At 46.0% G+C, this 24130-nt stretch overlaps 1 protein-coding gene across 1 annotated transcript in view; it reads left to right on the forward strand.

Annotated features, from left to right (window-relative positions):
• The window catches only part of Myh13 (myosin heavy chain 13), a 52020-nt gene extending 32072 nt beyond the window's left edge, over window positions 1–19948 (forward strand). Inside the window, exons 24-40 of the mRNA XM_036196272.1 lie at window positions 108–253; window positions 356–446; window positions 1214–1603; window positions 5431–5557; window positions 5644–5762; window positions 7645–7841; window positions 8732–8915; window positions 10017–10182; window positions 11162–11286; window positions 12200–12508; window positions 12589–12792; window positions 14616–14741; window positions 15002–15172; window positions 17476–17580; window positions 17679–17774; window positions 19276–19410; window positions 19848–19948. Coding sequence (XP_036052165.1) covers window positions 108–253; window positions 356–446; window positions 1214–1603; window positions 5431–5557; window positions 5644–5762; window positions 7645–7841; window positions 8732–8915; window positions 10017–10182; window positions 11162–11286; window positions 12200–12508; window positions 12589–12792; window positions 14616–14741; window positions 15002–15172; window positions 17476–17580; window positions 17679–17774; window positions 19276–19410; window positions 19848–19862 — 2706 coding nt within the window. The 3' untranslated portion in view covers window positions 19863–19948. The remainder of the gene's footprint in view (window positions 1–107; window positions 254–355; window positions 447–1213; window positions 1604–5430; window positions 5558–5643; window positions 5763–7644; window positions 7842–8731; window positions 8916–10016; window positions 10183–11161; window positions 11287–12199; window positions 12509–12588; window positions 12793–14615; window positions 14742–15001; window positions 15173–17475; window positions 17581–17678; window positions 17775–19275; window positions 19411–19847) is intronic.
• The last annotated feature ends 4182 nt before the right edge of the window (window positions 19949–24130 follow it).

The following is a 24130-nucleotide window of genomic DNA, read 5'->3' on the forward strand; positions in this document are numbered from 1 at the left end:
TCCAGGGCTGGAGGCCACAGGGCATGGGTGTGACAGTGCTGGCTGATGTGGGTAAGCCTGCTTCCTCGGCCTTGTCCCAGCCAGCCTCTCCACCTGTGTCTTCCCAGCTCGAGGGCAGTTTAGAGCAGGAGAGGAAACTGCGGGCTGACCTGGAGAGGGTGAAGAGGAAGCTGGAAGGAGACTTGAAAATGTCCCAGGAGTCCATCATGGATCTGGAGAATGACAAGCAGCAAGTAGAGGAGAAACTGAAGAAGTAGATGATGATTCATGCTCTCTCCCCTCCGTTTGAGACCTAAAGCCAAGTGTGCCCCCTTTGTCTCATGCTGTCTTGTTTCTTGGCTCTATCTGCTTGCAGGAAGGAGTTTGAAATGAGTCAGTTACAAGCCCGAATCGACGATGAGCAGGTCCTCAGTCTGCAGCTGCAGAAGAAGATTAAGGAACTGCAGGTGAAGGCATCAGGTCCCTCCTGGTCACAGAGGTTCCCTGCAAATGCCCAGTTTGCTCATCCACGCTTGTCTCTTCTTGTTGATCAGAGCTGTTCTTCCTTTTTATCTTTTCCTTCCACTCCCCGCCTCAGCAGCATGCCACCACAGTGGGCCTCTTTCTGTAGCTTCTGGAATAAATATTTCAAATTTTCTAAATGGCATTTAAGTATATATTCCCTCGAAAAGAATCATAATGTGATCAAGAGGGCCAGTTATTGCTGGTAAAAGTGCACTGGCCACTGTCCTTAAGCCCAGGGCCCTCCCAGTCTTCTGAGAAGGAACTGCCAGTTTCAGGTGTTTATGGATCATTCAGGATCTCTTTGTTATGTGTTTATGGGTATACCGAAGTCCCAGAGAAAAGATATGGTATATATGCAAAAATTTATCCACATTTCTTCATATTTTCACCATAAATCTTTTCATCCTAAGCACAGAATACAACTTATTCCTCTCAAATATCAGCATGTTCTGCAGGGCTTTCCATGGCGGACTTGCTAAAGCATTGAGTTGCTGCTTGGCATCAGGACAAGCCCTCATCACAACTGATTGATCATTCCCCTGCTGACAGACACTTAGGCTGTTTCCAAACAACCGCCAATGGCCTTTTGTCCCCTGCTAAATCAGAACGTATTTTCAACTTTGTGCTGCCTATCCCCATTCCTTTAGCACCTAGCCGCTCCTGCATTGTTCTCTACCCTGACAACCTTCACTTACACTGACCCTTTCAGGCCCGGACCGAAGAACTGGAGGAAGAAATTGAAGCAGAGCACACAGTCAGAGCCAAAATTGAGAAGCAGCGTTCAGACCTAGCCAGAGAACTGGAGGAGATCAGCGAGAGGCTAGAAGAAGCCAGTGGAGCCACTTCAGCCCAGATTGAGATGAACAAGAAGAGAGAGACCGAGTTCCAGAAACTTCGCAGGGACCTGGAGGAGGCCACCCTGCAGCATGAAGCCACAGCAGCCACCCTGAGGAAGAAGCACGCAGACACGGTGGCGGAGCTTGGGGAGCAGATTGACAACCTGCAGCGCGTCAAGCAGAAGCTGGAGAAGGAGAAGAGCGAGCTGAAGATGGAGATTGATGACATGGCCAGCAACATTGAAACAGTCTCCAAGTCAAAGGTATGACTAACCCTTCTGGTCTCGGCAATCATGTCTTCCCACCCTGTAAGCAAGTGGGATTTGATGCACCAGACTCACTGTGTGTTCTAAACTGTTAGCTTTTTCCCTACTGACTTTTCCAACTCCTCAACTTCATTCAAACCACAAGTCCTAACACCTGAGGCTACTACAGCAAACGGCCGTAGACAGGGTAATCTTATAAACATCAGAAGTGTTGCTTACAGTTTGGGAGCTGGCAAGTCTGAGAACAAGCGGCCAGCAGACTCAGTGTCTGGCCAGGGCTTGTTTTCTGCTTCAAAGATGGTGCCTTCTCTCCACATCCTCCCATGTCAGAAGGAGCAAGGGAGCTAGCTCTCACCTCTTCATTTGTTTATTGGAGACAGGGTATAACCGTGCAGCCCTGGGTATCCTGGAACACTATGTAGACCAGGCTAGCTTCAAACTCAGAGATCTACCTGGCTGTACCTTCAGAATGCTGGGGTTAAAGGTGTGTGTAAACACACCATCTTCTCACCTCTTTTATAAAGACTGTCACCCTCTACAAAGGTGGAGACCTAATTACCCTAATTACTCACCCCCAGAGGCTAAGCTTATGTCTGAATTTATGGAGATTTAGTTTCAATTTATGAATCTGGGGAAAACACAGGTGGTCTGCCACCTGTCATGGTCATAGTATCCTTCTTGACTCTTCCAATCCATCAGGTGTGTCCTAGAACTGAATCTATGGCTTAATTAACACCTAGGCTTCGTGGCTATGGTTTCCTCTATGCCTCCTTCCTACCCTACAGTATTTGCCACTGGGGGATACAGTCAATGTGAAATTAGAATTTGGGGTCACAGGTAGATGCAGGCCCTTGAGACAGATGAAACAGTAGAACTGGAGGTCTTGAAGATAAAACACAAGTGTCAAGAGGCGGGAGAGATGGCTCAGGGGCCAAGAGCACATGCTGCTTTTGCAGAGGATCTGAGTTCATTTCCCTGCACCCAAGTCTGGTGGCTCACAATTGCATACAAGCCCAGCTCCAGGAAGGCCTCCAATGGCATCTACACATGTGTGCACATATCCTGCACCGACACACAAATACACAAATAAAAATAGAATAAATAATATTTCCACAGGGAAAGAAAGAAAGCACAAGTCAGACAAGGAGGTGCATACCTGTAATCCCAGCATCTAAGAGGCTGAAGCAGGGTCAAGAGTTCAAAGTCAGACTGTCATGGCAGTGTACTACTCTCATAACTTAAGAGGCAGAGGCAGGTGGATCTCTGTGAGTTGGAGGCTAGCCTGGTCTACATTGTGAGTTCCAGGACAACCAGAGCTACATAGGCCAACCTGGGCTATATGAAACCTTGTCTCAAATAAATAGATAAATAAATAAAGGAAGGAAGAGGAGGAGAGAAATGGAGGGAAGGAGAGAATAGGAAGGAAAAGTCACTCCTTAATATATGCAGTGGATTGGCTCTGATACTTCCATGGATACCAAATCCATGATGCAGGACCCCAATAGGACAGCATGAGAATATGCACACATTCTCTCCCATTCACATCCTCCCATTTAAATCTTTTCCAACTCACACCTCCTCAGATAATGTGAACGCCCTGTAAATCATTATGTTCTGTTATTCAGGGAATAATGACTGGAAGGAAAAGTCTGGGGTGTGGTCCCCTGCGATCCCACCACTTGGGAGACAGAGAAGGAAGACTGTCATAAGTTCAAGGTCAGCCTTCTTCATATCGAGTTCTAGGCCAGCCAGGGCTACACAGGGAGACCCTGTCTCAGAAAACCATAAAACTGAACCAAACTATAGCCAAAACCATCTGCACGTGCTAAGAACGGGTCATTTTGCTTTAGTATTTTCATTTCTTTGGATTTTTAAAAACGAGTTTTTTCCTAGGCAGCCCAGGCTGGCCCTGAGTCTCCTGCCTCAGCTCCTAAGTGCAAGTGCTAGGGATTCATAGGCATGCACCACCTCACACAGCTGTTTCAGTTGTTTAGATCTGCTGTGAGTTCAGTTGAAGGATGTGGGTACCCAGAATACTGAGGACTACATGTACACAAAATTAGAGAAATGAAGCATCAAATGAACATTTATTTTGTTGCTTGTTTCTTTTTTGCTTGCTTTGAGATGATGGGAGACAAGCCTAGGACCTCACACATGCCGAGACCCCTAGCCAGCACATTAATACAGATGTAAAAATAAGCAAGAAAAGGCACAGATTACTGAAGCCCGGAAGACATGGCCTCCTTTCCTTTATGGCCTCTTTAAGCCATTTCCCAGAAACGCCTCTCCAGGAATATATTTTGTCTCCCCTCCCTACATGGAACTTTCTAGGGCTCCTCACTCTCCCTGGGGCTCATACAAAAGAAGGTGCTGGCCCTTAACCCTGACCACCTAGCTGCCTCCCTGTGACATCACCCAAAATTCCCCTCAGAGAGCAATCGTGGCCTCCTTGATTCAAGAGCTGCCTTTGTCTCAGGATGCTCCAGGATGTACTTGGAATGGTTTGGATAGCTGGTCTCACAGAAGGACCACTGACCCCAGTGGGGATGTTAGCCTCTCAAGGGGATCCCTAGAAGGTCAGGGGGTATACCAGAGAGGATCAGGCAGTCAAGATCTGCTAGAGCTGTCCTTCCAAGTGGTTATGAGCTGCCTGACTTGGGGGGGCAGGGGGTGCTGGGAATCAAACTCCAATCACTCCCTTAGTTCATTTTCCATTGCTGTAGTAAAACATTATAAAGAAAAGAGTTTTATTTACCCTGTAGTTCTGAAGATGTGCCAGCATCTATTTAGCTCAAGTAAGGACCTCACAGTAGATGATAGTAGATAGCACAGTAGTGGGAGCATTTGTTACAGGAACTTAGACGCCAGTCAATTTTACATCAGCTCATTTTCATGCTAACTAATCTAGTCTTCAGAGACCAGCATTAATCCCTTCAGAGACAACCCCAATGACCTAATTACCTCTCACTGGGCCCCGTCTTTGAAAAACCTTCACCACCCCTTGATATCACCACACCACAGAGGCCAAGTCTCACCTCAGAGCATCCTACTTCTGGAATGGCTTTATGTTACTCTGTGTTCTCAGTTTTAAAGTCCAGCACTTGTACTATTTACCTTATTTTTTTTTAAGTTATTGCATCCTTTGAGTTTTCTATTTGAGTTATCTTCCCTCTCAGACCCCACCCCTGCTGGAATTCTTCCTTGTGCATCATCCTCAAATAGGTCCTGAGCTCCTTGAGGATCATCTTTGATCTAACACCTCTGCTTCTGCTGCTTCTGTCTCACACCTTCCAGTCTGAGGGAATGCATATGCCCACCTTATTCTATATTTCACAGGGAAGGAAAGAGAAGCGAGGTCTGAAACATACGCAGGGGTTTTGAACAAAACGCATAAACACAGACAGACCAGAAGCTGGAATAGCGACTCCCTCATCTCAGTAGCCCCACCCCCAGGAACTACTGCAGTGTTGAAAGAAACACAGAAACAAGAACACGGGGCTTGGGAATAGTGTCCATCTGGCATAGACTTGCTTTTCTTCCACCGTGATTCCAGGGTTCCCGTGAATGGCATCATATCAGAAACTGATTTACTAATCACTGGATACATACCTACCAGAGCTGACATTCTGAATTATTGTTCACTGAAGAGCAATCACACACAAAAATAAAGTAAATCCCAAATGATGATGACTCCTAAAGCCAATCTTTATATGCTCTGTGTTTTTATTTGGCCCAACAAGAAGCCAGACTATCAAAGCGTCCAGTTCCGGTGCTGGACACCAGGCACCCACTTCTGCATTCCCACTGGCCTTTTTGTTTTACAGAGTAACATAGAAAGAATGTGCCGGTCTGTAGAAGACCAATTTAATGAAATCAAAGCCAAGGATGACCAACAGACCCAGTTAATCCACGATCTAAACATGCAGAAGGCAAGACTGCAGACCCAGAATGGTGAGGATGGCACACCTCCAGGGCCCAGCGGGGATGTGGTGGTTGGCAGCCCGTGATGCTCAAGTACAGACACATCTGTTTGGCAGGGGAGCTGAGCCACCAGGTAGAAGAGAAGGAGTCTCTGGTTTTACAGCTAACCAAAAGCAAACAGGCCCTGACCCAACAGCTGGAGGAGCTTAAGAGGCAGATGGAGGAAGAGACCAAGGTAAGATAGACTCTTTGGGGAACAGCTGCTGGATAGAAACCAAGTAATGTGACCCTCAGGTGAGGCTGACGGGAGGTAGGCTGCAAACCTCAGATGAAACTAAAGGGAGGTGGGTTGTGACCCTCAGATGAGACTGATGGGAGGTGGGCTGTGACTCTCAGATGAGGCTGACAGGGGGTAAGTTCCATATGGAGAAGACTCACTGGAGGAAGTACATTCATCTCTCTGCCTCGGAGTGTCTTAATAACCTGTCCCTGAATGATAGAGGACGTTGGCATTGGATCTCTTCCCTCAGGACCACCTCCATCTCCTATAGAGTGGCTTGATGAACTTCCTCTCCAGCCAGGAACACCCCTTCCCACTACCACACTAGTTAGACCATCTCATGCAGAAATTCACCCCAGCTGTTTAAAATGCCTTCCTCTTTGTGGGCCACCTCCCGTAACATCTGTTCTTAAGTAGACTTTGTCCCAAAAGACTACATGGCTTGGGGAGAACTTTTGGGTGTTTCAACACAAACATCACCATAATGCTATCTTCAGCATCTACATATAGTCTATAATGCATATAACACAGTCTACCCACTGACCTATAAACTGATAGGAATGATCCCCCACTGTAGTTGTGGGCAGTAAATAAACTCACAGTAGAAAAGTGCACACAGTAAGGCTGCTGATGTTAGTGTTTCAAGCCTTAAAATACAGGAATCTAGACATTCGAAAAACCCACATGAAAGAAATTTACTTTGATCTGGTTACGATTGCTATGATCTGAGTGAGATTTACAAGGCAATCTTTTGAAATTCTCCTTATCTTTCATTTCTGGCAAAGAACAGTACTGTATTTATCTCAAGTCTTCTATTCTGAGGGAAGGCTTTTGGTAGGAGCAAGGGAGCAGTGGTGAGAACCAGAGACTGAACAAGCAGAACGGGTCACTGGAGGCCAGAGGCCAGCCTTTCTTGTCTCTCGCTACAGCTGTGAGACTCCTTCCTTAGGCAAAGCTCTGCCTGTTCTTGTCTTTTCTAAAAGAGATGAAAATGCCGAAATCATTGTCCTGGGTCAATAGAACTTTTTTTCTTTGGTGGTTGCACCCAAGGATGTGTTGTAACTGTTAAAGCTAGAGGTAAACATTTGTCCTGTCCAAAGGGTTGTGAGGCATGGAGGAGGCTCTGGGCATCAGTTCACAGCAGTGGTCCCCAATGTGGGGATACTGGTCTCTGGGGACTCCAGAGATGCTGTAACTGTTCCGTGGTCACAGCATCCCATCATGCTGCATGAAGTAGTAAGGAGGTGGTTTCCTTTTCAATTCTGCTTTAATTCTTGCCATTACAGCCATGGGAAGGTCTCATTGTGGACAAGGGCCCTTCAGCATTTGCTATTACTTTATTAAGAAACAGAGGGCAAGCCTCAAGCACATAGCCACAACATGCAAGCTGTCTAGATAAATGCTGATGATGTTGTTTTATATCCATTGTATATATTTCTAATGTTTCTTATGGCAATTTGGGAGGGGGTTGAGAGAGGATTTTACTATTTAGCTCAGGGTGTCCTAGAACTCACCATGTGGCTCAGACAGCCCTTGAATTCCCCATCCTCCTGCCTCATCTTCATAAGTACTGGGATTATAGATATGTGCTACCATGCATGGATGGCTAAATATTGACTTTCTCTTTTATGGTGTAATACTTGCTTTAACAAGTAAATATAATTATGGAGAATTTTAAAAGATCAAACATTAGGTACGCTGATATTACTAAATCGGTGAAGCAATGTGGAAATAGTTCAAATTCAGAACAGCTATTTAAATGAACGTACTTTCACTGGGAAGAGGGCCATGTGGTTTATAAAACCAATTATAAATTGGTTACCGCTATAATCCTCAGGCCAAGAACGCGCTGGCCCACGCCCTGCAGTCCTCCCGCCATGACTGTGACCTGCTGCGGGAACAGTATGAGGAGGAGCAGGAAGGCAAAGCTGAGCTGCAGAGGGCGCTGTCCAAGGCCAACAGTGAGGTGGCCCAGTGGAGGACCAAATATGAGACGGACGCCATCCAGCGCACGGAGGAGCTGGAGGAGGCCAAGTATGACCCAAGTTCCCCATGGGAGAGAAGGCCCTAGAAAAAGGCTCAGAAGGAGAGCAGTTCCCCCACACACACCTGGAGAGAATCTCTTTCTCTCCTTCACAGGTTCTTAAGATTTCAGAGTGTCCCCCACTCTCCTAGGGACTATCCTTCCATTTGGTTCAATTGGTGACTCCTTATAGATGGGCTTTGCCACCAAGCATCTCAGGATTATTCTGATGACATAGACATGCATCTTGACAATGGGGTGTGTTCTGAGAAATGTGTCATTAGGGATGTCACCATCATGAGAATCTTCTAGAGTGAGTCTGCAAACCTAAATGGTGTGAAAGCTGGTCCTCCATGAGGCCTCTTGATGATGCCAAGAGACTCAGGATTCCTGACCTATGTGAGCTGCTGCCGGCCTAACAAAGGATGGCATTATATAGTAAACTTCTCTTTCATACGTAGGACAAAAACTGTGGCACAGCAAATACATAACCCAGTGACACAGCTGTTTGCTGTCACTATGAAGGAGGAAGCACCTGTGCACCATTGCCCATGCCATGCTTTCTGATGACCAGCAGCACAGTGGCTTTGCCTATTATAGCATCCCACACACAAATAATATATTGTACTTCGATATTACAATGGCTGCCACGTTGCTAGGTGACAGGAGGTTTTTACTTCTGTCACAGTCTTATTTATGGTACCACTGTTGGCTATATAGTCCATGGCACATCCTTATGTAGCAACTGACTCCCCCTACCCCCCCCCCCCCCCCCACCCCTGCCTCGTTCATGTGCCAGTCTCTGTCAGCCTCTTTCAGACTGTCCATTCTTCTTCAACGTGATGGTTACTTGCTAAAATATCCCATTTGGTAGAGACAAAACAACATCTGATTCTCCTAGGAAAAAGCTGGCCCAGAGGCTCCAGGAGGCGGAGGAAAACACCGAGGCAGCCAACTCCAAGTGCGCCTCCTTGGAGAAGACCAAGCAGAGGCTTCAGGGAGAAGTGGATGACCTGATGCTGGACTTGGAGAGAGCCAACACAGCCTGCGCCACCCTGGACAAGAAGCAGAGGAACTTTGACAAGGTCTCTCCCCAACTGCTTCATGGACGTGGTGGCCTCAGTAGTAGCCTTTCACACAAGCAATTGATGAGCCTCAATTCCTGGTTGGAAGATCCTTAGGGGACTTTCTTTACTTCTCCAGTGGTTCCTCTGAAGGAAATTACTTTCAGTCCAAGATAATTCAAATTATGATGAGCAGGTCATGTAGACTGAATATCTTTAATCCCCCAAATCCCAAGTCTGACGTTTTTGAGCACCATGATACTACAAAGGGAAGAAAATCCCATGTCTGACTTCATGTGACAAGTGGTAGTTAAAATGTGAATATGCTTATTTGGGGCTCAGTGGGTAAAAATACTTGCCACCCAAGCATGAGAATCTGAGTTCAAGTCCCCAGAACTCACATAAAAGCTGAATACAAACCATGAGCATCTATGATCCCCGAACTCCTACCAGAAAATGGGAGACAGAGACAGGGGAATCCCCAGAAGCCCATGGGCCAGCTAGTCCTGCATACTCAGTATCTTCCCTCAAGGTAGAAGGTGAAGACCAACATCTGAAGTTGTCCTCTGACCTTCACAAGAACATCATGACATGCTCACACCTATGTTCACACACAAACTCTCTCACACACATATCATACATGCACAAACATCATATACACACACATGTGTATCATACACTCATATACACCACATACACACAAGCATGTTAAAAGTACTGTGCAAAATTCCTTATGTCCATAACGTGGCAAATGAAACATATTTGCATGGAGCTTGGGTCTCATCTCCAAAGTATCTCATATCTATACAAATAATCCAAATCCTGGGGGAAATATTCTGAAATCTGAAAAACTATCTATTAGCTCAGTGATACTCAGAGGCCTGTATTTTAAAAACCCAGCAGGGCATGTGTAGAAACATCAAGCTGTGGAGAGCCTAGTCTAGAGTAGGGCCCACCTTCTTCCTTTGGTCCCCAAGGATAGAAGGATAAAGCCTTGGCACCGCTCACAGCCCTTGTTTGAATGCTCTCTCTGTCTCTCTCTCTCTCTCTCTCTCTCTCTCTCTCTCTCTCTCTTGTCCCTGGGTCTATCTGTTTCTCAAGTTTCCCATTCCCTCATCACAGGTCCTTGCAGAGTGGAAGCAAAAACTGGATGAAAGTCAAGCTGAGCTGGAAGCTGCCCAGAAAGAGTCCAGGTCCCTCAGTACTGAAATCTTCAAGATGAGGAATGCCTATGAGGAAGTGGTGGATCAGTTAGAGACGCTGAAGCGAGAGAATAAAAACCTGCAAGGTGAGCTCTCCCCGCCCCCACCCTGGGAGTTCAGCTGGGTCATACTGCCCTTCTCCTGCCACAACTTCCTCCTCCCTATGACCCTACAACATCCTTATCCATCAAACCTCACATTTACTAGTGTTCCCCAAGGTTCCAACCCTTTTCATTAAAGGTGCAATGGCAGCTGATTCTCAGTTTAAGGACTGGAGATACCCAGTGAGTTGCTAAGCATGTTGCTATTAGAAAACAAGAGACTTCAGGGATTCTAGTGTTCAAGTGGCCTCACATCCTTGTGCCTGTGGCTAAAGCTCTTAATGACTCAGACTTCTGCTATAAAGTTGGACAGCATCCATATTTCCCCAAGTCTCTGCTGGTTCTGGAAGACTGAGTGTCTAAAGTTTCTGGTCCTTCATGGTGGTTCTCTATACTTTGGGTCAAAAAGAATCCTCTTCTTGTCCCTCATTTGTAGCCAGACTTTTTTGTCCCATCAGCCTGCTCCCAGATAACCAACACGGAGACTTAACATTAATTATAAATGTCCGGCCAATAGCTCAGGCTTGTTACTAGCTAACTCTTACAATTTACATTAATCTATATTCTGCCATATGACATCACTTTTCCTTCATCATGGCATGTTCATCTTGCTTCTCTTTGCCTGCTCTTCCGACTCCATCCTTCTTCTTCCCAGCGTCCTCCTAGTCTGGCTCTCCCACCCAGTCTCTTCCTGCCCAGCTATAGGCCAGTCAGCTCTTTATTAACCAATGAGAGTAATACATATTCACAGTGTACAAAGATTGTTCCACAACACTCATTCTCCACACAGCTCAGGTGAGGCAACACTCCTCCTGTGTCTGGCCTACAGTGCATCAGAACAGCTTCCCATATACTCTCTTATGTAAATGCCATGAATGAACCGCCATCCTGTAACTTGCCTGGCTAACACCTATGCTGTGAGCTGGAGCCTGTTGAAAGCCTAAACTAAGCCTGTCTCTTGCAGAAGAAATTTCTGACTTAACCGAGCAGATTGCAGAAAGGGGGAAAAACCTCCAGGAAGTGGAAAAAACGAAGAAGCAAGTGGAGCAGGAGAAGTCTGAGCTCCAGGCTGCCTTAGAAGAGGTGGAGGTGAGTATCTGGTCTGGAGTCAGATAGGAAAAGGAAAGAAACCGTGCTCATCCACCCACATGCCGCCCTGCCTGCCAGGGGCATGGAACCCCACTGGGAAGAGCCAGCCCTGGATCTGAAAAGCCTGAGCTGAGCTACTTTATCCCCTGGTGTCATTTATCCTGTGTCCCCTTTTGAGAATAAATAAATGTGTTCTTTATGTCCTCGATATCTTCCTCTCAGGGAGGAAACTGTCAATCACCAAGCATCCCCAAAGCCAGCTCAGAATCCCTCGGTGCCTGTTTCATACAGAGAAATACAGCACCTTTGGCTACTAGGGAATCCTGCATCATCAAAATAGACCCAGAATCTCCCAGTGTCATGATCAGCGGTGGTCCGTACAGAACAACCAGCCAGGCTGTTTCTAGAATTTGGCTCACACACAATTAACAGGAGAGCAGCTGTCCTGTCACTGCAGAGACTAGAACACTATTATAGTCACTATTGTGTACATTATGCTATAGTCACTATTAAATACACTGTTTATACAGTATTTACCAGCTCAAAAGATTCTACCCATTTCAAGGTGTAAGATTGTTAATAGCAGATACAAAGTTTTAATCTGACTTTCATTACTCTTAGGGTCGTTCAGGAGCCCAACAAAAGCTCAAGCCTCAGAGCATTGTTCCCATGTGTACAAAGTGAGCATCACTGTGCCATATTTATCATAGTTTGAAGGAAAAATGCTCATTTAAGGTGATGCCACTAGGTATAATGACCCACACCTGTAATCCCAGCATCCAGGAAGGTCATGAGTTTACGAACAGCCTAGGTCACATAGTGAGTTCCAAGGATAGCCTGGGCTACATGACCCTATCAGGAAAAAAAAGGGGGAGGGGACAGTGCTACTCACAAAATTCTCGTTGCTCCTTAGGGTTCACTGGAACATGAGGAGAGCAAGATCTTGCGTGTCCAGCTAGAGTTAAGCCAGGTAAAATCTGAGCTTGACCGCAAGGTCACAGAAAAGGATGAGGAAATTGAACAAATAAAAAGAAACAGCCAGCGTGCTGTGGAGGCCATGCAGAGTGTGTTAGATGCAGAAATCCGCAGCCGCAATGACGCCCTGAGGCTGAAGAAGAAGATGGAGGGTGATCTCAATGAAATGGAGATTCAGCTGAGTCATGCCAACCGCCAGGTGGCAGAGACCCAGAAACACTTGCGCATGGTCCAGGGCCAGCTTAAGGTGAGCTCCGGTTGGTTTGGCAGAACTGTGGGGCCAGAGCCCACCCTGAAGCTTGCCCTCACTCCTGGTTTCCCTTGAAGGATTCCCAGCTGCACCTGGACGACTCCCTGAGAAACAATGAGGACTTCAAGGAGCAGCTGGCCATCGTGGAGCGCAGGAATGGCCTCCTGCAGGAGGAGCTAGAAGAGATGAAGGTGGCCCTGGAACAGACGGAACGGACCCGCAGGCTGTCGGAGCAGGAGCTGCTGGACTCCAGCGACCGTGTCCAACTACTGCACTCACAGGTATGCTGTCTCTCCTCAACTCCGCTCCACCCTGGGCAGTAGGGCAGTGGCTCTGCCAGATGCTTTCTCTCCACAGGTAACTCCTCCTCTATCTCCCACCTCGTGATCCACCTGGGGCACAGAGCGCACTAAGTGCCTTGGCAAGGAGCTTCCCATTTCTCCCAGACTAGCAGTCAAGACCAAGCCAGGAAAGCGTTGTCTCTGGTTGACAGAGCTCTGAGATCTGTTTGACCAGAAATAAATATGAAAGATCTTGCAGGCTGCATGCAGTAGGGTTGAAGCAAGGAAGTAGGGAGAGGGACTCATAGAGGAAATGAGGGTTTAAAACCCCTTATCCAAAATACACATGGCAGGTATTGACTTGGGGCCAGAAGTATTTCCGATTCCAGAAGATGTGCATGTGTGAATATTTGCACATAGGTAATGATACTGGGGTTGAATACAAGCCTAAACCTGAAACTCGTTGCTTTATCCACATCCCCTGGAGATGATTTTGACTGTGGCTCATTGTGTGGGGTGGATGTAGAATTTCGCACTTAGGCTATCCTGTTGCTACTCAATGTTTTGGATTTTGCATCTTATCTGGATTTCAGAAGTTCAAATAAGAGTGAATGTCCAACCTATAATTTAAGCTGAAATCTTAGGTTATTGAAATTCCCCCAAGAACATATTTTTATTAATTTTACAATAATTTTAAAGATACTTGATCTAAAGCATATAAATCATAAGCAAGCACATAATCAAACAAATAGTTGATGTGTTACATTCTCTCATTCTTGGGTCTTTGTGAATTATATAAATATCACACTTTTGTAAAACTTTGACCAATGTTTTGCAGCTTCTAACTTTCATTTGACAATGTGTCCAGAATGTATTTCTAACTCTTTAAATAGTTTTCAAGGCTATGGGTTTCAACAGCAAGAAAAAAAAAAGTCAGGCTATGAAAGTTTAATATTATGACTGCAATCAGTCCTCTATGGCTGGCTATTTTAGATTGTTACCAATAAAATTCTTTATGATTATAAAGACTAATATTGTCATAACTAAATTTTTGCATTCATCTGTGATTACTATTGTCAATATATCTGAAAGAAAATAAATTCAGGGCCAAAACAGTAAAGACATTTGTATACAACACATGTAAATTTCTACTTAACAAGGCTGTCTCAAGTTTTATTCCCATTTATTACCATGTGAGGTCTCTTCCACAAATTCCAAAAGACCCTAGCTGTTAAATCTTCACCAACTTTATTGTTGAAACATATGTCATTGGTTTATTACTATTATTATTAGTTTTTACTAAGGATGAGATAGAACATTTCATCACTTGGGTATCCATTATATTTCTTATGTGTTTTAACTATTCATACTTCTTGCCCCTTTTTCTTATTAACATATCTTATTTATATAAGGACAGGAGTGTTTTTCATGTATAGATAATGTTTTCTGGTTTGTCATTACCGTTCCAGTTTCAATTCCATGCATGGCATATTTTAATTAGTAGAAATATTTTTCATTTTATGTAGATGTGTCTATCAATCATGTTCTTGTTACAATGCCTTTTACTGAAAAATCTATCCATCCTCAAATGTTTGAAATTCTCCCTTTATCATTTACTCAATTTTCTGATGTACAGCTCTTGGCTCTGTTTCAGAACTTTCTGTTCAGTCAAGAATGATATTGTACCCAGCAGACCACTCATGTGGAAAATAAGAAGTAGAACATGACTATGATTCACTTCCCTCCCCACCCACTGCCCTCCCTTTCCATTGTTTTAAGTGCCCATATGAAACCTTCACCCTCAAATCTAATTTTTCTTGCAGAACACGAGCCTGATAAATACCAAGAAAAAACTAGAGGCTGACTTGGCTCAATGCCAGGCAGAGGTTGAAAACTCCATCCAGGAGTCCAGAAATGCAGAAGAGAAGGCCAAGAAGGCCATCACTGATGTGAGCATCTTTCTCTGCTGAGATGGTAGTGGGAGATGAGAAAGGGGGATTTTAGATCCAGGCCATGGCAAGGGAGTATCATCTCCTCTGAGCACAGCCAGTCTGTGATGGCTTCCTGGAGAGATGCCAGGAGAGAGGGTCGTTGGAGAGGCAAAGTGGGGTATGATGACTATGAGGGGAGGCACAAGATTATGGTGTTGTCTGTGTGCTGGGTGGTGCTGTGTGGGTAACCCACAGATGTGTTCTGTGAACTGCTCCAGGCTGCCATGATGGCGGAGGAGCTGAAGAAGGAGCAAGACACCAGCGCCCACCTGGAGCGGATGAAGAAGAACCTGGAGCAGACAGTGAAGGACCTGCAGCACCGTCTAGATGAGGCTGAGCAGTTGGCGCTGAAGGGCGGCAAGAAGCAGATCCAAAAGCTGGAGGCCAGGGTGGGTGACTTGGGAAGGCACTGGCTTTCCAAGGTTCTCACTGTGTAGAACTCACTATGTAGTGTAGCCCAAAGGTTTCTCCGGTCCCGCCCAGCCTCTAGGTCCCACATCCACTTATAAAATAATCATTCAGAGGCTTAATATTATTTACAAACTGTATGGCCTATGGCAGACTTCTGCTAGCTAGCTCTTATTGTTTAACTCAACCCATAACTATTAATCTATATATCGCCATGTGTTCTGTGGCTTTACCTGCATCCCATTACATGTTGCTCTTAGGATGGCAGTCTGGTGCCTCCTCCATTCTGCCTTTTTCTTTTCTGTCTCTCTCCTTGGATTTCCTGCCTGCCTCTAAGCTGCCTTGCCATAGGCCAAAGCAACTTATATATTAACCAATGGGAACAACATATATTCATAGCATACAGAAAGATATCCTCCAGCAATGTAGACCAGGCTAGCCCCTAACTCACAGAGGTCTGCCTGCTTCTGTCTCCCAAGTGCTGGGATTAACAGTATACACCAATACATTTGGCAAAGATGACATCTTTTACTGTTTGCTTCCTGTTACCCATGTAGATTCACAGTTATACACATATATAGGGAAAGTGCTCTATGATCATGAAACTCCACACTTCGGCATGGTTTCTCTCTCAGACCGGGCTTCGCTCTGATTAGCAGTGCTCCTTCTGTGTAATGCCTCTAGTCTCCTGTCTACTACTCTCGGGTTATTCTCTTTCCAGCTTTGCTAATCTCTATATGCAACTACAGTTATAGGGTGCATCCCGCCCCATCCCCAAAGGAGCTTGATTGGTGCTTCTTCCTCCAAATGAATACACTAGAGACACTTCATCTCCCCGGTGCCAGAAGTCCCGTACTCACTCCCAGGGCATATTTCACAGTCACTCATTTCCTTTGCTGATCTGTGCTTTGTTTCCTCGGCCTCTTGATTTTTCCCTTCAGATCTGTGTTGGATTATTTCAATCATTTTTGCAATGGGCTGCATGAACAATTGACATTTCAGAGAAGGGCTGCATGGAGGAGGTTATTAGAATATCTCTTTTGTCCCAGGAAGAGAGAAAATGGAAGAGTGGGCAGGAGTGAGGAGGGGGAGAAGGGAAGAGGAGAGAATTTTCCCAACAGGAAGCCCCCAGTATAATTGTTCTTTATCCAAGTCTCCCTAGAACGTGGTCGCTAGGCACATGGTTCCTTTTAAATATGCAAAGGTTTTTATTTTTTGCCTCCCTGCTCTAAATAAAAAATTCTTCCCTTCCTTTCCCATGCATGAAAAGGAGCATAAGCCCATCCTTCTCATGGAACCCTTCCAGAAGGAAAGGACCAAGTCCCCTGATACCTTCTGATTTTTTCCTAGCTTGGCCAGGAGCCGGCGGTCACCTCACCCTGCACAGTCAGCCACTTTAACTGTTGTCTGATCCTGGCTGCCCAGTTTTACACATCTGATAAAGCTTGCAGAGGCCTGGAGAGAAAGCCTAGGGGTGGGGAGATATGTTATAAGACCTGATGAAAGAAGGTTTGACTCCATTTGAAATAGAGCCCAAAGGAAGCCTGTGCCCTCAGGAGCTTTAAACGTTGATGGAATGAGTCTCCTAGCATGAGCTATGTTCTCTTTCTGATGCTGCTAGAGTCCCCAGGGAGAGGGCCAGGTACTTGGTTGGATCTCTCTGGTTGTGGCATTTGTGGTATGTGTACCACAGTTGATGATCTGTCATCTCAGTGACATCTCTCTTCCCTCAAGACTTCAAAAGGGGCAAAAGAAAGCTACGACATTGAGGTGATTCTTCACCCTCTTTTCCATACTCTATCTCATTCACCCACCTCTGAGGTGGGTTGGGCAGCACTGATGGCAGCCATGTTCAGTGATAGCAACTGGCCTGCTTTAGATCTGTCAAATGGCCTTAGGTTTGGACATCCCTTGGTCTGCCCGTGTCTACTGCCTTGCCTAATTAGAATCAAGACATCCATAGAGTCCAGCAGGTTTTGCCTATGAGGACAAACAGGGCAAGCTCCCAACCTATGATGCCCTTGTCAAAGTACACAGCCCCAGAGGAAGGGGCCTCTTTGACAAGCCTGACCCAGGAGCCAAGCACTATGCACCAGTGGCTGTCTCTACCCCAAGAGGGCATATCTCCATAATTTGTACAAAGCTACGACATGGACTGGGCCTAAGAGGAGAAGCCTCTATAAAGCCCAGCAAGGTCTTGAGGTCACTTTAGGATGACTAGCATGTGAGTCTGCTAGAGACGCTAGTAGCCTTGACCTCTATATGCTCTTTACCCCCCACACAGGTGCGGGAGTTGGAAAGTGAGCTGGATGCTGAGCAGAAGAGAGGGGCTGAAGCTCTGAAGGGGGCCCACAAATATGAACGCAAAGTCAAAGAGATGACTTACCAGGTAGCAAGCTGCAAACCCTCGGGCTCGGCTATGTGGAGCAGATCCCAGCAAAAGGAGTCAGGGGCTGTAGGTCTGAGCTATGGATGTTCTGTTTGTAGGCCGAGGAGGACCGCAAGAACATCCTCCGCCTCCAGGACCTGGTAGACAAGCTGCAGGCCAAAGTGAAGTCCTACAAGAGGCAGGCGGAGGAGGCTGTGAGTACTGAGGTCCCTGTGCGTCTTGTCACCCACCCACGTGTCCTCATGAAGCCTCAGTGGGAACCAGTGCCTGATTAGAATCATTCAGAGAGCCCCAGGCCTAACGTTGCTCCTGCAGGTCACACACAGAAACACTGACCCTACATGCTCCCTTGGTCTGTGTTTGCTGAATCTTTTGCCTCCTAACTTCCTGTGCCCCCATAGCTCCCCAACATCTCCCAGCTACCTCCATCCCCAACCTACATCTCTTAACCCACTCCACCCTGCTCCATTCCATCTACCCAGAGAGTCTTAGTTCATTCACTCTGCTGGCCTTGCATCATCCCAACTCCCCCTAAACAGACCAGACCACTACCAGGACCAGCTCCTGCCCTCTTGTTCTCCTGCCCTGAAACACCTCTTCCTGATGTTTGTCATCCTACCACACTCTACTCTCCTGATCCGCCACACCCAGACTTCTATAGCAACACCCCGACACTCCTTTCCTTCCCTGTTTAACTGCCTCCTGATCAAAGAGGTAAAATCAACAGGAAAGACAGTAGATGGGCCAATACCAGTGCTTTGAAAGATGTCTTCCAGGGGCTTTGGGTCTGAGGGCAACAAATAGCAAAATGCTGGGGCCAAGATGGGGAGTAGCCTTTTCTTCATAGAAAATAAATTATACAGGGTATTGACACTGGCCTGTGATCTCTAGTACTCCAAAAATGGAACAGGGAGGTTGCACATCTGAGGTCAGTCTGTACTACATGGAGATACAGTCTTTAAAAATGTAATGAGAAAAATCAGTCTAGTAAGGTTAAACTTGTTGCCTTCAAAGATTTCTCAGATATCATAGCTAATATGTAACTAACTCTCCAAGGTAAAGGGTCCTCTAGAACAGAGCCTTTCCTGCACTTTCTTAGCTTTAGGGCCATGTTCTTGCCTGCAGAGCATCTTTGAAGACCAATGGTTGAAAGAAGAAATGACTTGTATATGGCCTCTTCCCTTTGCCCCCTTTCTTTCCTGCTCAGGAGCCTAGTCAGTTACCTTGAAGAAGAATACTGGAACCAGTCAAAAGTAGGGGGGTTGTGCACATCACATTAGTACAGTCTCCACAAGACTATACAGAACCATATAATAGTCTGTCCCAGATACATGGCAATTATCAAAAGCATAAACAAAAGGGACTTGGATGGACCATTGGTCTAACACCTTGAGAGAACTCTGGACCTGGGTCATCTCTGGGTTGTATAGGAGCTGTTTGTGAGAGCTTCTGTTGAGAGGGAATTCAGGGAGACATGTGATGATCCTTGGGAGAAGAGCAAGAAGAGCTTGCAAGGAGCCCCTAGTTAACATTCTACCCTAGTCGTGGGCAGGACACCTTTCAACATTCTCGAGAGAACTTAGCTCATCTTCCCTCACTGCTGTCAGTGAATACAAGGTTCCCCCCAACTCCTCAGAGCCTCAGAATCACAGAGAGGTTCCATAACTGTGTGGCCTCTGTCTTCTTTCCATGCAGGAGGAACAGGCCAACACACAGCTTTCCAGGTGCCGGAGGGTCCAGCATGAGCTGGAAGAGGCTGAGGAGAGGGCAGACATTGCAGAGTCTCAAGTCAACAAGCTAAGGGCCAAGAGCCGTGATGTGGGAGGCCAGGTAAGAGCAGATATCCAAGGACGGTGTCTTTCCAACAGGTTCTTCATACTGAAGGACCAACAGACCAACCAAGGAGAGCCTGGAGGATGCCTTTTGGTGTCTTCATCCTTGCCACTAGTCATACACCCACACATGCTTTTTTAGTATAGACTCCAATGTATCAGGCTCTGGCTAGAAGCACAGAAGTCAGGCATGTCATCTCCCTCTCTCCCTATTGGTTGAGATGCAATCCAGCAAGCCCCTGCTTTTGAGGTGACTTGTCTTGTCCCCAGTAGCTTAACTGGTTTCTTTGTCAACACAAAGTGAGACAAGGCCATTCCTTAATGCCATTTTTCTGAAATTACCCACTCTGCATCTGCTCCCCTTGAAGGGGAGGGATGCTGAACCTCCTATGGAGTTTGACTCATTTCCTGTGTACAATTTCTTTTCTCCCACAGAAGATGGAAGAATGAGGCTCTCCTGAGGCTCGTTGCTATGGGCCACCTCCAGGAGAGAGGAGGGAGAGTGTGGGAAAAATAAACTGTCCACCACACTCAGAATCCAGGCTCTGCTGTGTTTGTTATTGTGGGACTGAGTTTTAGAGTCTTGCCTGCTTTGCTGCAAATGGCAAGAAAGTCAGAAATGGGAAAACTGTTTCCTCCTTGCCTCAAGCAGAAAAGGTGAAAACACAGCCCATTTCTAGGTAAACTTCCAGTTTACACAAACATTTCCAAGTAAAGACCTGGTTGAGGGGTGTGGCTCCATGGTAGAGTGTTGGAGTGACCTATGTGAGGCCCTACTTTCCACCTTCAGCACCACACACAACAAAAGTAAACTGAAACCCTGTATCAGCCCACACCTGATACCTATTAAAATAGTTCTCACAGAAAGATGAAGGCTAACAAGGGTTGGCAATGACAGAGAGAGACGGGGACCCTGTGCACTGCTGCTGAGAAGGTGAGTGGGTCCACCATCATGAAAAACAGGGTAAAGGCCCCTCAGAAAACAAAAGCAATGCAGTGATATGACCCTGCAGCCTTTTGAGTGTGTTTTCAGAGGAAACAGGACAGGATCTTGATAATGCTGTTGCACTTCTCTCTAATACAGAATTATTCACAATAGCCAAGATATGGAAACACCCCAAGTGTCTGTGCTGGGTGAATACATTTTAGAAATCTAGTATCCAAAAAAATGGTGGCTGGGGCTGGGAAATGGCTCGGTGGGTAGTGTTTGCTGTGCAAGTGTGAGGACTGAGTTCAGATTCAGCACTCACAGAGAAGTCCAGGAGGGGAGGTGTGCACCTGTAACCCAAGAGCTGAGAGGGCAGAGACAGGAGGAACCCTGAGGCTTATTAGTCAGCTAGTCTACCCTCTAGCCAACTACTGTCCTCCATGTTCAATGAGAGATCCTATCTCAAAAAGATAAGATGGAAAGCAATAGAAGAGGATGTCAATATCTGGTCTCCACATGGACACACACGTCACACAAATTCATACAAAAATGGTGTCTCATATGCAACAGACTATTCTTCACACTTTTTAGGCAGAAGCAAATCCTGATGTGGCAACATGGATGAATTCAGAGGACACTGTGCTAAATGAAATAAGCCAGATACAGAAAGACAAGGGCTTGAGTGGTGTCGCTTGTTTGTGTGTGTGATCAATGCAATCACTCATAGAGGCATAGTAGTAGTTGGGAAGGGCTAGAAGTTGGAAAAAAAATGAGAAAATGTTGGCCAAAAGAAAGTAAGTTTCAGGTGTACATGGTGAATAATTTCTGGGGATGTGGTGATGTGCACAGAAACTCCAGTCAACCTATGTGTGAGATGCTGTGTTCAAGCCCATTTTAAAAAAAAAGAAAAGAAAAGATTGTACAACTCAGCACTGTAAAACTCCTATTTGCCAATTATACCTCAATAAATCTGAAAAATAAACACTTCAAGAAGAGAAAGAAGGCTGGGTATGATGGCACTAGCTTTTAATTCCAGCACTGGGGAGGCAGAGGCAGGAGGATCTCTGTGAGTTCGAAGCCAGCCTGGGCTACAGAGTGAGTTCCAGGACAGCCAGGGCTACATAGACAGACCATGTCTCAAAACAAAACAAAACAAAACAAAAAAACAGAAAGAAAAAAGGGGAGGATGGAAGAGATGGAGAGAGAGAAGGAGGGAAGAGGAGAGAGAGAAGACCCTTTTGAGTAATTACTATTTTCTATTTTCTTGTTAGAAATACGTAATTCTCACAAATAGGATTTTCTATCTTTTCCTCACATTAGCTGAGATTTAGTGGATTCAGATGACTAAACAGGGCAGAGTGGAAGTTCAGCCCTGGAGATCAGACTCCCAGGCCAGTGCTCTCTCACTGAGCTACTCTGCCTTTCCCTCCCATACCCTTGGGGATCTGGACTGCAGAGCTCTCTAGTGCCCACTTACAGCAGCTGAGCAAGCAGCAGGTATCATCAAACCCATTCACTCACAGGAAGTCAGATGTGATGGGGGAAAGATGGACTGGGCCCAGGTACAACCTTGGTCTCCCCTGACTTTGGCAACTCTTCTCCACCTGTCTACATCCTCTGCAGGGTGCACAAGGTCAAAGGGACCAAATGGACCTGGAAAACTGCTGACATTCACAGCCAGGCTGAGACAGGGGCCACTCACCATCCCCTCTACACCAAAACAGAAGCTAGTTAGTCTTTCTTGGGTCCTAAAGGTCCTCCTGATTCTGATTGTACTGATTGGCTGGCCTGGTGGGGTGGGGAGAAGTGGGGTGGGGTGGGATGAGGACCATTATAGAACGCTTAAGAGCCTATATTAAATACAAGCCTCAGCCTGACCATTCGCAGGCTCTTGCTGCATGACCTTGGGTTGATTTATGTTCTCTAAACTTGAATTTCCTCATTGGGTATCCGACCTGTGCAGTCAGGAGCACAGGCTCTGGAGTCAAGCAAACCTAGATGGAATTCTGATACGGTTACATTAAGCTGTGTGGCCTCGGGCAAGGGTTCTCTCTTAACCTCACTTTCCTAATTCTTTAAGGTGGAAAAAAATCATAGCTATGGACCTTTATGCTTTAAGATTGATGTGATTTTATTTGTGTGTATGTGTCTGTGCACATGTAGACATGCACATGCATGTACAGGTACCCATGGAGACTGGAAAAGGATGGAATCCTATAGAGATGGAGTTATAGGTGTTCGTGAGCCAGCCAATGTAGCTCTAGGGATTGGAACTCCAAACTCATGACCGAGGAGCTCACACTTCCTGGCTGGATCTCACCCTGCCAGAGTCCTGTCCTTCCCAACCTTACCAAAGTTGCTTCATGATTCTGTCCTCAGTTTTCTCACACATGAAATAGTTTTCTCACATACAAAAGAAGAAATCATTTGCTTTAGAAGTTTGTTTTGAGAAGCAACTAAGAACATGTAAGGAATACACTTGGTCTGGAGCCTGACATACAGTAAACACATTAATATCCTTATATTGTGATAGAAGGGGCTGAGATGTCACCCTCAGAGGTGGGGGGAGCACACAAGGTATGGGCCCAGGTGGAAAACGGTCTGAGTCTTTGACTCTCTCTACTAATCTCCTATGGTTTGAGGAGTTGCCATGCTCCATGAAATTGCTAGGGAACAATCCCTCTCTGGTAGCCCAGAAGGTGACATCTGAATTTCCTTCTCCCAAATATAGTTCAGTTTCTTTGGAGTGCCCCAGGAAAAAGTCACCCTCAAGTCTCTGCCATTACCCAGCTACTGCTTCTGGGCTGCTGGCCCTTGCCTGGGTCCCTGAGTTAAAGGATAAACAATGCCCATATTCTTCAGAGAGTGATGTTTAATACTTAATCAATATTCTGCTTACCAAATGAAAGGAAGCAAGGACAGATTAACAGGTGGAAGGATGGACAGATTGATGGCTGGCTGGCTGCCTTTTATACCAAGCCAGCAGGTATACCCTGTAAGAATTAAGTAACTCAAGATAATTTCCTTTCCTGGGACTGAAAGAGAAAGTGAAGATGGGATTCTTGCCCTGAGTTTTCCTTATCAACATCTACATGTTAAGGTCCAACTTGCAGCTGAGACCTGTGGTGATATATTGTGTACCCTAATAAACTTTGCCTGAAGAGCAGAGGGAACAAGCCACAGCCACCACCTCTTACCACACCAACTCCTCAGCCTGAAAAGGCTCTCTAGCCAAAAGGCCCCTAGCTGAAAGGAGTTCCTCAGCTGAAAAGTCTTTAGTTCCTGTCTCCTCACGCCTTTTATACCTTTCTCCACCCAGCCACCACTTCCTCAGATTAAAGGCGTATGTGCTTCCCAGTACTGGGATTAAAGGTGTGTGCTACCACTACCTGGCTCTGTTTTCTCTCCTAGACTGAGTCAATCTCATGTAGTCCAGGGTGGCTTTGAACTCACAGAGGTCCAGATGGATCTCTGCCTCCCAAGTGCTAGGAATAAAGGTGTGTGCCACCACTGCCTGGCCTCTATGTCTAATCTAGTGGCTTGTTCTGTTCTCTGATCTTCAGGCAAATTTTGTTAGGGTACACAATATATCACTACAAGGACTGGTCTTAAGCCTTTGGGTCCTTCTGGCTCCCTAACTGTCCTTCAAAATGCACATGGAGAGGAAGGGAGCCTGCCATAAGCTAGAGAATACACAAGTCAAAGGCAAGAGAATTTAGGAGTTCTCCCAACACGTCTCTACTTTCCAAAGGCTGTGGGCAAGTCAAGAAACACCCCCCGAATCTCAGTA

Source organism: Onychomys torridus, chromosome 8 (assembly GCF_903995425.1).
Source record: "Onychomys torridus chromosome 8, mOncTor1.1, whole genome shotgun sequence".
In the NCBI taxonomy this organism is placed as follows: Eukaryota; Metazoa; Chordata; class Mammalia; order Rodentia; family Cricetidae; genus Onychomys; species Onychomys torridus.